This window comes from Dermochelys coriacea, chromosome 6 (assembly GCF_009764565.3).
Source record: "Dermochelys coriacea isolate rDerCor1 chromosome 6, rDerCor1.pri.v4, whole genome shotgun sequence".
Classification (NCBI taxonomy): domain Eukaryota; kingdom Metazoa; phylum Chordata; order Testudines; family Dermochelyidae; genus Dermochelys; species Dermochelys coriacea.
In genome coordinates this window covers 42,448,985-42,465,013 of record NC_050073.1, presented here as the reverse complement: position 1 = coordinate 42,465,013, position 16,029 = coordinate 42,448,985, and the positions used below count along the sequence as shown (strand labels likewise).

The 16,029-nt window shown below is 40.6% G+C and overlaps 1 protein-coding gene across 10 annotated transcripts in view; it reads left to right on the top strand.

The window, feature by feature from the left end:
• The first annotated feature begins 5,261 nt into the window (after window positions 1-5,261).
• Window positions 5,262-16,029, top strand: part of NELL1 (neural EGFL like 1) — a 411,949-nt gene continuing 401,181 nt past the window's right edge. For 9 of the 10 annotated variants that reach the window (XM_038406768.2, XM_038406766.2, XM_038406767.2 and 6 more), the window contains exons 1-2: window positions 5,335-5,664; window positions 14,679-14,804. In XM_038406768.2, coding sequence (XP_038262696.1) covers window positions 5,616-5,664; window positions 14,679-14,804 — 175 coding nt within the window. In that variant the 5' untranslated portion in view covers window positions 5,335-5,615. Of the gene's footprint in view, window positions 5,665-14,678; window positions 14,805-16,029 lie in introns of all 10 variants that reach the window. The other variant, XM_038406763.2, reaches the window with a different exon arrangement.

The following is a 16,029-nucleotide window of genomic DNA, read 5'->3' as shown; positions in this document are numbered from 1 at the left end:
ATTGGAACTGCTGATGAAATAGTATAATACTCTAACATGTATTTCATCTCCGAGCTCTGCATTATCATGAAGCATTGCAACCCTCCTGAGAGACAGGCAAATATCTCCATTTTACCGATGGGGAAACTGAGGCACGGAGGTTCTTCTCCCCCCCCCAGTGACATGTTATGAGTCAATATTGGACCCAATAATAGAACACCAGTGTTTTGGAAGTAGACGACTGCTAGTTTTCTGCCCTCACCATTAGGAACCATTCCCTTCCAGCATGAACTTTTCTGAGTTTAGAGGACATAATGTTCCCTACTTTAGATTTTTTGTTTACATGGATTTTTAGGTGAATTTAAGTGATCTTTGAAGCTATGTATATGACAGAAATTATCATAAAATGTCCACATCCTGTATTGAAATTGCAGTGGATGCATACATTTTAATGGGAACCAGCCCAATCTGGTAAGCAGGGGTCCTGTTAAAGTTTCCATGGCCAGAATTTAGACCAAAACCAGCCCTCCTGATCCTTGGCATTTATCTGCTCCTGAAAACAAGGTTAAAATATAACACAACTGCAAGGTGAATCACCAACAACAAACTAAGAGTGCTGAGTACACATGTCTCTTTCACGCCTGTGAAATTCTTCTGCTTTGCTGGCTCATGAGAATGAAGATGACTGGCTAGGCCAATGTTACATACACAGGGACACACATGTGCCACTACATGTATATGCCCATGGATAAAAACAAAGCTGCAAGGTCTAATTTTAGGCCTTACAAGTATCTTGAACATAATCTAACTTTGCATTTAGGCATTTTGAAAACATTTTGGTATATGACAGTACTTTAGTAAACTGTTTGTTTACTTGGTAATCTAGATTGCAAGGGTTTTTTCTGATCCATTCTGATGTATTATGTAAATCTTAATGTGGAGTCTCTTAACCTGTTGAACTGATGATGAAGCTGTTGTGGTCCATCATGTCTCTTAGGCTGCAGGACCTATATGCTAAGAACTATATTCTCACTGGATGCCATGTCATGTTTGCTCATCTGATTGTGGTGGTGATGCACTTTTGTGACTGCAGCTTGCAAAGAATATAAACCCCCATACTGCTGCAACTAACAGATTTTCCAAGATCTCAAGTGATAGAGGGCCTGTGTTCTATCTTTGATGCTCATGATGGAGTTTAGCTGGCAACGCTGCTGGCACATTTTTCAGATAACTGTGATTATAATGAACAATTTTAATATATATATGTTTTTACACTGATGATAATTCTTGGCACTTTTAAGCACCTTTTATCCAAGGAACCCAGATTGCCTTCAGCCCTTTGAGGTAGTATAAAGGAAATGCAAATCTTCTGAAATGCCACAAACTCTGTTGTAGAAAGGACTAGCAGTTACACACAGTCAGCCCCATCCCATAACAATTTAGTGAAGATGCATCCAGCATCCAGTTGGAACTACAAGGGGAATTATTGGTAAGTAGAATATAAATGTGAACTGAAAACGAGCTAGCCTGCCAGAGTTAAACATCTTACTCTTGCAAAAAGTACCATCAGATTGTTCATTGCTACAAATGTTTACGATTTAAATTTCTAAGTTCTCTCTGAACCCACACTCTTCAGCAATTTACATTGCTCCTTGTAACCAGTCTGGGATGTTGGTTTAGAACTGACTTAGGGAAAAGTAGAGCTGACTGAAGGATGGCAGTCCTATTTTGCAGCAACTTGTGGGGTTTTTAAATTTGTTTTTGTTCTCTATTAGGGGAAAATTTTAAATGTTTTTGCAAAAACGGAATTCGGTCAGTCTCTTCTGGGATTGAAACCTGGACTTTTATATTAATAAATATAATATATTAATATATATAATATAAAATATATATAATGTAATATAAAAGTCCAGGTTTCAATCCCAGAAGAGACTGACCAAATTCCGTTTTTGCAAAAATATTTTTATATAATAATAATAAATATAAAAATGTGTGTGTTTGTCTGTCTCATGGTAGTAGTCTGGGATGTGGAAGACATGGGTTCAATTCCCAGCTCTGCCTGATTCAGAGCTGAGTTTTTCACTGAGATTACTATGAAGTTCTGATCTACTCAAGAGAGAAGACGTGGTGCCAAACATATAAAGTTAGAAGTGTGAAAAGCCATTTTCTCTAATCCCTATCTCCGCTTCGTCTATCTTGTTGCTTTTTCGTCTATCTTGTTCGTCTATCTCATCCCAATAATGACCTAGCCCAACATTGGTTAGAACTTTTCTACAACCAACCTGGTGCAATAATAACTAAAGTATGCTTTTAAACTGATTTAGATAAGCCACTGGAAAGTCTTCTGTATATCCTCTTACATCTGTGTTTATCTGTTTAAGCCTTAACTTAAACTGGCAAGGAATCAATTTAAGATAAATTGATATGTTAGGTTTAAACTGATTTAAGAAGCTCTGGGATTTACACTTGTTTAACTATATGATGACATAAAGAATAAAATGTCTTAAATACACACATTTAGTTAAACCCAGTGCAATTTTGTGTGTAGGTAAACTAGACCTTAGTTTATGAAATCTGCCAAAATCAAAGCAGAAGTCACAATATGGCTCAGGTAAGGTAAGGCACTAGAGAATGAAACTTCCCCATAATCTAAAGGGTAAAAGCTGTTCATAATTCATGAGTTTACGGGGACACAGTAAAGGTTGGGTTTTTGCCTGTTCTATGATTAATGCCTCTTGCTGCTGTTGGTAGTTACATGGTATGAGATTATTGCCAGCACAACAGAACCTTGAAAAAAGTCCCTATTTCTCTAAACCGAACTGTATATAGGTCTAGTGTACATTAGGGATTAAATTACAGAGAAACTTTTGGATGAACCATCATAGATTCCACAGTGTACAGCCCTTGCATAGAGTCAGGAATACCTGTTTTCTGAAGGTATATGCAGTGATCTTATTTCACAAATAACAAATCAACCCTGTTAGACTTTTCACTTACCCGTTGATCACCAAAATACAGGTACCTGAATGCAAATATCCCCTTAAACAAAGCAGCATATATATTTTTCTTGGTGTCCTTGTGACTTAAACAGCTGAACAAAATGTAAAAATAAAAATTCTGGACAAAACTGTTTCCTATGTGAACACCACTTACACCAAGCCTTCAGCTGAAAAGACACTGTAAAAACAGAAAAAAAAAATCTATGGAATGGGCACAGGAAATAGTGACTTGACGTGTAGGCCAGCAAAGCTAGAATAATATTTTCTGGGAGGCTGAAGGAGAATTAGTATGGCTTTGCATTCCCTAAGAATAGAAATCACCTTGTTTCTTAGTATCTGATCCTGTTCCACTTGACTTCAGTGGGTGCAAGATCTGATTTCTAGGTTTTCTGTCAGAATGTTAAGCCATGTTTTATCAGTGAAACACTATTAGGTAACCTTCATTCATGTGGTGTTATATATTTTTTGATATGAAGACATCCAAATGGGGGAGATGCAGAAAAAAATTTGTAGTTAGTTCTACTGTATAGTGTCTTTTTAAAATGCTGTCAAAAGCTTGTCAAAGGGAGGTTATCCCCATTTTACAGAGTGGAAGACCAAGACAGAGCAGCTAAGTGACTTGACTAAGGAGATACAGGAAGCCAGCAGAAGATTCCCAAGCCCCCCCCCTTCTTTCATCATTAAGACATTAGAAATAATGTAGGATCTGTCCATTTATCAGAAATAACATTTTCTGATGTAAATTATTTGTAACAACAAAGGGTAGACAAAGGCAAATTTTTTTGTGAATGAGGGACAGTAAGGTGTAATGAATGTAATTTAAGGGAAAATGTATAATACTTTTGACTCTGACCCTGTGTGAATGTATTGCTCAAAACCTGCCAACGTTTAAATGCAAGACAAAGACTTGAAAGGAGGGACACAATAAAAACAGCAGCATAGGAAGTTTTACTTAGGTGGAATTTAATTTTTTAGACTGAACAACATATTCTGTCACCTCTCTTTTATGATTCTACCTTTCCCCTATAAATAATTTACATAGCAAGACAAACAGCAGCTTGGTGAATGACAGAGACAAATGTGGATCTAAATGCTCTGGGATTCCTGTCATCAGGAGGGGCAGTTGAGAGAGAAGTGAATGTCAGTGTGCGTTATGGCTCTTCATTTTGCACGAAATATTTTTGTTTTAATCAGTGTACAAAGCCCAGAATCCGGGTCAATGCTAAAAAACATCTTAAAGAAAATGATTAACATAGGAGTGCAGCAGATGGAGGTTATAACAACCCCTCCTCCCTACACACTAGTTGTGCTTCCTACACCAAGACTTTTCTCAGTAGAAGACAAATGGGCACCTTTTCTGTCAGTCTTGGGATGTGAGCCATAAGGAAACCTATCTTTCCTTTTCAGTGTGTGTGTGTGTGTGTGTGTGTGTGTGGATGAGGAAGGACGGAGGAGGAGAGTAAACCCATACCCAAGGCTAAATGCTCTGGAAAGTTGCCTGCTGGGTCCTGAGATTGTATGGAACGCCATTGTGTAAATGGGCTCTGGCACTCTATTTTATACCATTTCCTTCTGGATACAGTGAGTGAGATTACATGGATGGTTCAAGTTTGAAGATGATTTGCCTTACAAGATCACCCACAAGGACTTCTTTATATGGGGCTCTTGACAAACTTAGCCCAGATGCTGAAAACACAGGTGCTGAGCTTTTACTACGGCGAATAATCCACTTTATTTCAGCTAGACTACTCATTATTATAAAGTTAAGCACCTGTATGCTTGTAGGATGAAGCCCCAGACTAAAGAGACAGTCCCAGCCTTCACCATCTATTCATGACAAAACACTCATGCTCACTATCTATTCATTACACTCCCAAGATTATCCCTCTTCATCACGCCCCCTTGACATAGGGGCGACTGGAAGGGGTGGGGGGGGGGGGGAAAGGATATATCTTTAACAATGCAGGGAATGAACAATTGCAGCTGATTTTATTATATATACAAAATATGCTCACATCCCCTCTGATTTCTCTAGCATCAAAGTGCTTGGCAGGCGCCTCTAGTGTAGTTTTGGCTTCTTGGAGCCACGTGAGCGCCCAGTGCGCTGTGTACGAGCGAGGGCTCGTCCACGGAATAGGGATCAAGGCAGATCTCCGCAAAAAAACCCAAACCACCCCTTTTCGATACTCGCCCCTGCTCCCGGGTACCGTTCTCCCAGCAATGCCTCTGCCTCTCTGGGTCTCAGCTTCTCCTTCGGGGGCGGGGGGGCTGATCCAATAGGCTCGGAGAGGGGGATCCGACCAGCACAGGCGTCTCCAGGCTGCCTCCGCTAAAGGCAAGCAAATGAACCCGGGGGGGGCGTCAGGCAGAATGACGCTGACCCGAGATGCCATGGGAGGTGGGGCTTGAGCCGCCCAGCCCCCCCAGAAGGGGCTGGGCGAGTTGGGCAGCATCCCTGAGCGAGGCACATGGGCTGTTCCCGGGGAGCGGTGCCGGCCGCTGGTGGAGCTGCCGCTCTCTCTCCCAAGCCTGCCAAAACCAGCGCTTCAAGTTTGGGGCTCTGCTCAAAAGAAACCGAAAGCGGGGTTCCCCTGCCTCTCCGGGCTCTGCACGGGGCGCGCAGCGGGGCCAGCACCGATGGATTTGATTCTAGTCCTTTGGGCTTGCGTGGCCTCCGCGAGAGCAGGTAAGAGGGGGGCGCCCCCCCCCCCCCGGCCGGGGCAGAGCTGCGAAGTGCCTCTTTGCAAAGGAGCCGCTCGCGGCGGGGCTGGGCTGGGCTGGGCTGTCTCGCCTCCCCTCCCCGCGCAGAGGCGATCGGCCGCTGGGGAGCTGCGACGCGCTGCCCCGGGCCTTCGCGGCGCTCTTCCTTATTTCCTAGCGTCTCAAAGAATCGCTATTTCTGTCGCTCGCCCTCCAGCTGCCGGCGAGCGAATGCTCTGGGCGGTGTGAGACTAGCGCTGTCAGGGTGGCGGTGGCTTCTCATGCGGGAAAATCAGCCGCACGGATGCAATTAGCCGCCTCCGGGAAGGGAAAGCGGAATAGTCTTCTGCGCCCCGGACCTTGCTGTAGCGGGGCCACCGGCAACACCCGAGCCCACGGGGCAGCCCCTCCAGGTCCTGGGAGGGGCTGGGTCGCGTGATGCGGCGACTGGTGTAGAGAACTCGGAAACTTTCCTTTGCTTTGGAAATGGCTCGTTTCGGGCCAGGCCAGGCCAGCTCCAACCTCACCCAGCCTGCTCGGAAAGCAGGCTTATTTGCACACCGGCTGCGTGGTCAGGGTGACGGCAGGCTGGACCACTCTCGTTATGTGGTTGCTGCTGGCATCGTGCCTCCGAGGCCGTGCCTGAAATAAACATGTGGACTCGGCGATATCTGTGTTCAGATTTCCCCCACTTAAAACCGCTCCCGTGTGTTTGAGCGTAGTGAGATCCTTTCGGACAGGGCATGCACCTGCTGAGGATTTCCCCCGCTATGGGCTGCTTTCAGCAGCCGACTTCTTTATCCCAGGGGGAAATCATTTTGCTTAGATTTCACTCTGGGGTTAGGCTGAGGGTTTCCCGTGGGGTCTGTCACTGGGGGATTTCAGCCTCGCTTATTTGCTTTGCCCATGACTGGTTCTCCTGGCTTTACACTGGAAATGGCACCTCGGCGAATATTAAGGTTGGGATGGGAACCTCTGGCAATCTTGAAATCAGAGGTGAAATTGGCATATTAAAACTGCTTTCATCAACCCACAGTCAATCGCATACAAATATCAAGCTACCAGGATTTTAAGCAATTGCAACTGGCGAGTAGATCAATCCCTCCCCCCCCATTTGTGTGGGCTTCTCATTCAGGGAAAAATCCTCCCTTATTGTCTTTTTAATATTCCCTATGGGGATCGTTCCTTATTTCGCCCGTCTCCTCCAGGTTAGCCCTTGCTTCCTCTGTTCGCTGTAGCGATATTTAAGAACCGTTCTCTCAGGAAAGCTTATGTGAGGCAAGATTCAATAATGAAAAGTTTCAGGAGTCTGCCTCTCTCGCTCCCTCCTGTTTGTTCACGGAGGGGAAGGATTTGAAGTAAGGACAGGTGAAGGCTTAGGAAAGCAGATTTTTGAAAAGGAAAAATATCAAGTCTCCCAGGGTTTCTCTGGCTCAGGCAGACCACTACTGCAGGCAGAGTTTTGTGGTGTGGTCTCTCCTTTAATCATGTTGGAAGCATCTTTTACAATGTTGGCGTTAAACAGTAATTGGCCAGCGTATTCTAAGACACAGATCCATACAACAGACTGACTTAAAAAGCTTCCTTATAAATGTGAGCGTTTTTGAACGGTCTTTCTCCTGTATGATTATAAAAAATACATTTTTATTTTGACAAGTGCAGGCTGTTTTAGAGAGGGACTTTACATAAAGTCTCCTGATCATTTTGAAAGCAGGCATAACACATCACACATGAGCTTATATGTTGATATCTTTCATCTGCAAGTGTTGCTATATTGACTGTAATGGGAGCCATTTTAATTAAAATGTGTGTTTTAATAGGCACCATTCTCCTTTGTCATATAGCCTCCATGTGCGTTTAGGAATGTTTAAAGATCGGGCAAATCCATAGGAACAGTCAGGCTGAGAATTCCAAATCTCTAATACAAAGAATGACTAGAAATAATATAACAGAAGCATGACTTTTTCTTATGGAGTCTTTGTTCCCTTTACTCTTGTATAATGTACTATTCTAAATAGGTTCTGATTTAGAGTACGTTAGGGGGAATTTTCTTGAAGATGTGCAAATGATATTTTCAAGGAAATTACCTAGTAAAATTGCTGTATATTTTCCAAGGAAATCAATGTGTAAAATGGCAACTAACATCATAAAGTATTACAGTATCACCACATTATCTAAGATCACTAGAATTTGAAAGGTGTGACATAACAATGTCTAGGGAGAAAATATCTCCTGGCTTTACAGCTAATATAACACCAGTATTGCATGTTGATGGTAGTCTAGACTAATCTGAGATTAATTTATTTGGAATTGTGAAGCCATTTGGAAAGTTCTGTGTGCAACAATTGCTATCCTGCTGTAAACAGTCAAAGGTAAAATACATGTTATAGAGTTCACTTCCTGCTACCACTCAAATAGCAAATATTTTTATGAGACTTACTAGATAAAGTTCCCTCCCCCGTGCAGCCTTGATGTGTACATATATAAAGAATAAATAAATGTATAATCTCTTTGTTTTGTGTTTGTACAGTGCCTAGCACAACAGGGTCATCTGGGAAGGGAGAGTGGAATACTCTTCTGCAGAAGAGTGGAATACTCAGATGCTTTTTTGCTCCATGATTAAGGCTCCTAGGTGGTCCTAGAATTAACAATTTATATCACATAGTTTATGCTTTCTATGTACCTATCCATTTAACTATAGAGAGTTTCCCATGGTTCCTGGACTCAAGTTTCCAAATTGGTGATAAAGGAGCAAGTAGACAATGCAACTTGTCAGAGCTGTTAGACTGATTTAATTTCTTTCAGGGATTTCTCGGTGACATCATTCATAGTTATGTTTCAGAGTAGCAGTCGTGTTAGTCTGTATCTGCAAAAAGAACAGGAGGACTTGTGGCACCTTAGAGACTAACAAATTTATTTGAGCATAAGCTTTCGTGAGCTACAGCTTATGCTCAAATAAATTCATAGTTATGTGGTTCAATCCTGTAACATACTATATATAGTACCTTCAACTTTTCATTAATAAGGGCTGAGTTTTTTCTGTCCTAACTCAGACAAAACTCTCAATATGTGACCTAAGGATTTGGCCCACTGACTTCAATAGGAGTTGAGGGCAGTGAGTACCATGTGGGATCCTATCCATAGTTTGAACAACTTTAAAAGAAATAATATAAGGGCTAATAGTTCTCATTTAAAGGAGGAAATGGGATTTTCCAACTTTGTTCTACTTTAAAAGACAACATAAAATGCTGGATGCTAATAGAGATGCATGTGATTTTCTTTGTATGAGTCATAGATTCATAGATACTAAGGTCAGAAGGGACCATTCTGATCATCTAGTCCGACCTTCTGCAACTGCAGGCCACAGAATCTCACCCACCCACTCCTATGAAAAACCTCACCCATGTCTGAGCTATTGAAATCCTTAAATCATGGTTTAAAGACTTCAAGGAGCAGAGAAGCCTCCCTCAGTCAACCATGCCCCATGCTACAGAGGAAGGCGAAAAACCTCCAGGGCCTCTCCAATCTGCCCTGGAGGAAAATTCCTTCCCGACCCCAAATATGGCAATCAGCTAAACCCTGAGCATATGGGGAAGATTCAAAAGCCAGATACTACAGAAAATTCTTTCCTGGGTAACTCAGATCCCATCCATCTAATATCCCATCTCAGGGGATTAGGCCTATTTACCCTGAATATTTAAAGATAAATTACTTACCAAAATCCCATCATACCATCTCCTCCATAAACTTATCAAGTAGAATCTTAAAACCAGATAGATCTTTTGCCCCCACTGCTTCCCTTGGAAGGCTATTCCAAAACTTCACTCCTCTGATGGTTAAAAACCTTCGTCTGATTTCAAGTCTAAACTTCCTGGTGGCCAGTTTATACCCATTTGTTCTTGTGTCCACATTGGTGCTGAGCTGAAATAATTCCTCTCCCTCTCCTGTATTTATCCCTCTGATATATTTATAGAGAGCAATCATATCTCCCCTCAACCTTCTTTTAGTTAGGCTAAACAAGCCAAGCTCCTTAAGTCTCCTTTCATAAGACAAGTTTTCCATTCCTCGGATCATCCTAGTAGCCCTTCTCTGTACCAGCTCCAGTTTGAATTCATCCTTTTTAAACATGGGAGACCAGAACTGCACACAGTATTCTAGGTGAGGTCTCACCAGTGCCTTGTATAATGGTACTAAAACCTCCTTATCCCTACTGGAAATGCCTCTCCTGATGCATCCCAAAACCGCATTAGCTTTTTTCACAGCCATATCACATTGGCAGCTCATAGTCATCCTATGATTAACCAATACTCCAAGGTCCTTCTCCTCTTCTGTTACTTCTAATTGATGCGTCCCCAACTTATAAGTAAAATTCTTATTAATCCCTAAATGCATAACCTTACACTTCTCACTATTAAATTTCATCCTATTACTATTACTCCAGTTTACTAGGTCATCCAGATCCTCCTGTATAATATCCCGATCCTTCTCCGAATTGGCAATACCTCCCAGCTTTGTATCATCTGCAAACTTTATTAGCACACTCCCACTTTTTGTGCCAAGGTCAGTAATAAAAAGATTAAATAAGATTGGTCCCAAAACCGATTCCTGAGGAACTCCACTGGGAACCTCCCTCCAGCCTGACAGTTCGCCTTTCAGTAGGACCCGTTGCAGTCTCCCCTTTAACCAATTCCTTATCCACCTTTTGATGTTCATATTGATCCCCATCTTCTCCAATTTAACTAATAATTCCCCATGTGGCACGGTATCAAATGCCTTACTGAAATCTAGGTAAATTAGATCCACTGCATTTCCTTTATCTAAAAAATCTGTTACTTTTTCAAAAAAGGAGATCAGGTTGGTTTGGCACGACCTACTTTTGTAAAACCATGTTGTATTTTGTTCCATTTACCATTGACTTCAATGTCCTTAACTATTTTCTCCTTCAAAATTTTTTCCAGGACCTTGCATACTACAGATGTCAAACTAACTGGCCTGTAGTTACCCGGATCACTTTTTTTTCCTTTCTTAAAAATAGGAATTATATTAGCAATTCTCCAATCATTCGGTACTACTCCTGAGTTTACAGATTTTTTAAAAATTCTTGCTAATGGGCTTGCAATTTCAGGTGCCAATTCCTTTAATATTCTTGGATGAAGATTATCTGGGCCTCCCGATTTAGTCCCATTAAGCTGTTTCAGTTTCTCTTCTACCTCAGATATGGTAATATCTACCTCCATATCCTCATTCCCATTTGTCATGCTACCATTATCCCAAGATCCTCTTTAGCCTTATTAAAGATTGAGGCAAAGTATTTGTTTAGATATTGGGCCATGCCTAGATTATCCTTAACCTCCACTCCATCCTCAGTGTTTAGCGGCCCCATTCTTCTTTCTTTGTTTTCTTCTTATTTATATGGCTATAGAACCTTTTAGTATTGGTTTTAATTCCCTTTGGAAGGTCCAACTCTACTCGACTTTTAGCCTGTCTTACTTTATCCCTACATGTTCTGACCTCAATTAGGTAGCTTTCCTTGCTGATCCCTCCCATCTTCCACTCCCTGTATGCTTTCTGCTTCTTCTTAATCACCTCTCTAAGATGCTTGCTCATCCAGCTTGGTCTACAACTTCTGCCTATGGGTTTTTTCCCCTTTCTTGGGATACAGGCTTCTGATAGCTTCTGCAGCTTTGATTTAAAGTAATCCCAGGCCTCCTCTACCTTTAGATCCGTAAGTTCTTCAGTCCAATCCACTTCCCTAACTAATTTCCTTAATTTTTGAAAGTCAGCCCTTTTGAAATCAAAAACCCTAGTTGCAGATTTATTTTTGTTAATCCTTGCATTTAGTTTGAACTGAATTAGCTCATGATCACTTGAGCCAAGATTGTCCCCTACAACCATTTCTTCTATGAGGTCCTCGCTACTCACCAAAATTAAATCTAAAATGGCATCCCCTCTAGTCGGTTCAGCAACTACTTGATGAAGGAATCCATCAGCTATCGCATCTAGGAAAATCTGAGCCCTATTATTACTACTAGCACTGGTCCTCCAGTCTATATCTGGGAAGTTAAAGTCTCCCATGATCACGCAGTTTCCATTAGTATTTACTTTATTAATGATATTAAAATGGCTCTATCCATATCCAAATTAGAGTCTTTTACTTAAGATCTCTAAAAAAGAGAGTGGGAGACTCCAGGGGGAACAGACCTGCTTATAAAATAGAAGCTGCTTGTTTGTTGTTTAATTATTAAATAACCAGAGTTTTGAGTGTCTGCGTGCAGTCTCAAGAGCCAACTTAAGAAAATGACTAGGTATTTAAAACAATGTATGGGCTTGCTAAAGAACAGCTATGATATTGTAATAGTTTCCTCTTTGGAAAGCTTGTGATAGTTGGAAGGAGGCACAGTATAGCTGGCGGGACTCTCAGCTTGTGTGAATTGAAGTTAATGGAGCCACATTGATTTCTACCAGATGGTGCCTGGTGCTGAGTTTGGAATCAGTAGCTTTTAAATAAAAAATAGTGAGGCTATTATGCTTAATGTGGTTGGTCATCTATTTTGTTGTGTTAGGGCCCGGTTCTGCTCCCATTGAAGTCAGTGGTAAAACTTCCATTGACTTTAACGGTTTCAAAATTAGAGCTTATTGGGCATTGCTTAGTGGTGCATTGTTTCAGTTTAAGACATTTTTGGACTGATCCAGCATCCAATGATAGCACTATAACATCTCTCATTGATTTGAATGGGCTTTGGATTTGGGCCCTTAGTATTTGGAACCACATATTCCAATCTCAACTGGGTCAGCTCAGCCCTTCATTCTTCCTAAGTGGATCATTTTAGTATCTTAGAGTTCGTGTGCTTTTCTTTTGGATGAGACCTTAAAGAAACAAAGTCCTATCTGTTTTGTGTGAACAGTAAACCTCCTCAGATGTTTTTTTGCTTTGATGTCCTTAGCCAAAATTTGTCCTCCCCTGACTGTTGGGTTTGTTTTTTTTGTGAGCTGCTGACCTCTACCTAGAGATGGATGCATTTCAGCTGTATGCTGGGAGCCAGTGTAGAATGCTTTGAGATGAAATGCACTATGTAATATAAGCTTTAGCATTACCATTTATTATCCTTATCTCTCTCCATTTTGGCCAAAGAGGGGTAGTTTTTAAAAAACCAGAAGTTTCTAGTAGTGGGTTTAGCCAGACAGAGGTAAACTTGTTCAGGATGATTTGCACATAGAAGAGTTCGTTCAGTGTTAGGAGTGTTAGCTGTGTAGATCTTGGGAAAATAGTGCCCACAGTCTTTAGTGAACTCTATCACAAGTCTGATGTCAAAGTCTCTTTGGAATTCAAACATTGTAGTTTCTGAGCATCTGGTACAGATTAAGCCGAAGAGAACCTTACAGCCCAGTGTTATTGCAGAACGTCTAGGAAGTTTGTATCTCCTGGTTTATGTTGTAAGATCAGTTTATTTAGGTTCATTCCAGTTGTCTTAATTTTCTACAGAACTGTTTAGTCTTCTATTAATATGAAATCATTAGGGCAGCACACTCTAAATAAACTTAATTTGGCAAGCTAGAAGAGCTTTTATGACATCATATCTTCCTGTCAATGGGCCCAATCCTGCAAGGTGCACAGCACTCTCAATTGCCACGATTGGAGTGAGGTTAAAAGAGACCACTTTCAAGTTTCCTTTTCAAGAGCTTTTATTGCTCTACATGCATTTTGTGAAATGGTGTCTTCTACATTTTGCACAAAATATCATCCTAAGGTATTTTAATATTTGAGTAAAGGAAAAGGAGAAAAAAGTGTTTTGTGGCATAATTGATTTATAAGTAGAATTTCTGATTTATTCTTGTTCATTATTTACCCTGACAGTCTTTTTAGAGAGTCTATTAAAAACTCAAACCAGGATACTTGCTGCCTTACAGCTCAAAGTCCTGAAAGAGAGAGAGAATAAATTTAAACAACAAATTGGAGATCACTTAGTGGAAAGCCATCTGGCTATACACTACGGGTGAAATCTTGGCCCCTCTGAAGTCAATGTCATGGACTTCAGTGGAGTTAGGATTTTATTCTAGGAGCCTACTCCTGCTCCTAGAATGAAGTTAGTAGCAAGACTTGTTAAGAGCAGGATTGTATTCTACAATAGGTTCTTGCTGTATATGCCAGGCACAGATCTCGTACTATCTCAGCTACCATGCTGATGGGTGGACCCTTGTAAGAACAAACCACGCTGGTTTCTTGACATATCTTGTTCCCTACTGGATAAAGGTTGCACATTTAACCACCTAAAGTGTTCTGTGATCAAGCAGCTGTCCTGAGCCTCTGGGCCTAAATTTGTGCAGCAATTTTGTTACCACTTGGGCTTGAATACCCACTGTCATTTGTAGTGACGGTATGGAATCATGTATCACCCGTTTCCATCAGAATGCTAAAGAATACTCTATCAGCAGTTCATGGGGGGCATGGTGTCCAGTTTGGAAGCTATACTACATCTAATTTACAGTGAATTGTGGAAGTAAGTACCGTAACCTAATCTATGAAAATTAAAGAGTAGCTGCAGCTCAGCATGGAATGCTAGCATGCTTCAGTTGATCATGAAAGGAGTATTTAGACTTCAATAAATCCTTGGTACTAGTATAGGTAGGTGAATATGAGCATTGCTGGTCTGAGTGATTACTCATTTCCTCTGCTACTGTTTTCTGTCTTCATTTTGTTGCTTTTTATTATAGTTGGGTAAGTTTTATTTAATTGTGATAGTTCTTCTGCCATGTCATACTGATGTGTTAAATGTACTGTCTTTATTGTGTTCTAAAATTTGTGAAGATAAAAGGTATTAGCTTAATGGTAGTCAACGGAGAAGAACATCTTCTCTTTACATCTGCGGGGTTACTGTCTCTTAAGTGATTACTGTACATAGTATCTGCACGTACCTCAAACTGTACTAGAAGTTCTTTGTTGTTATTTTAATGCTTTGATTTAAAATAAAAATCGATTGAATGTTCATTGTTTTTAAACAGTTGTCGGATTTGGAATGGATCCCAATTTACAAATTGATATTATCACAGAACTGGATCTTGTGAATACAACTATTGGAGTTACGCAAGTGTCAGGACTACATGCTAGCAAAGCATTTTTATTCCAAGGTAAATCAAACATCTTAATTTACCTAAGACAGCCTTTGTCTCCATGATTCTCTGTAAACAGTGCTTGCATTTTATTATGGGTTCTGTTGTTCCTAAGATACTCTGTTGTTCTACTGAAATATGTTAATGGTGTTTTTACAGGGATGAAGTCAGGTCATTTAGGTCCTAAATTTCAATTAAAACATTTTTTTGGGGTGTATTTAAACATTCCTCTGTTTAATTTCCAGTTGAATACTCCCACTGAGTTCCCTTGCATGGGCCCAGTTGCATGCATGGATAAGAGGACAGTATTAAAGTCCTTTGTAGTGCATTGATGCACACTGATAGTAATACACCAGTCTCTGGTCAACTTTAATGGCATTGCATGCATAAGAAAGGCAAGCAATATTTATCTTCACTCTCTGAGCAGAGTGACAAGCACAAAGTAAATGAATTCATGGTCAAAATAAGACTTTGATTTCTAAAGTAACCGAAGTTTCAGTATTGTAAGCTGCAACTGGTGAAGTGATTTAGAAGTGGGATTTTAAGTGACCAGTGGCTGAAGTCCTGGCCACTGTGAAGTCAATGTGGATTTTGCCATTGACCTCAGTGGGGCTAGGATTTCAGCCATTTTCGCTTAAAGCCCTAAACACCAGAAGAAATAAATTGCTACAGTATGTTTAAATGAGCAAGTAATAATATGAACAGAGATGTTTTTTCACCCAGCTTAGTATAACTTTTCTGTAACTTGCTTAATACTTATTTGAAAGACTGTCTTAAAAAAAAAAAACCCACAAGAGCCATTTGTTTTGTTTCAGTAACAATTTAGACAAAGGGCCTGATTCTGATCTCGCTTACAGTTTTTATTTCATGAACTTTAGTAGTTATATGTGATTTGTTAGTGTACATTATATAAGAATCAGACCTATAACTTAGCATATTCTTTACCCAGCTGGTAAATATGTAAAATATGAAGAGCGAGAACAGGTGCTATAGCAGAGAGATTATTGATGATCATATTTGAGAAATTATGTAGGGTTCAGCCTCCTTTCAAGACTCGAAGTCAAATGGTTTCTGCTAATTCCTAGGTGCTGGAATTATTATCAGCAACATCTAGAATATAGACATCAAGTTAAACATTAAAAACCTGAAATGTTTTGCTTTGGATACTCTTCCTAAAAAGTCAGCTTTATGTTTTGTGCTGGAGCACTCCATAAGTAGTTGAAGCAAACAGTGTTAAAAGTGC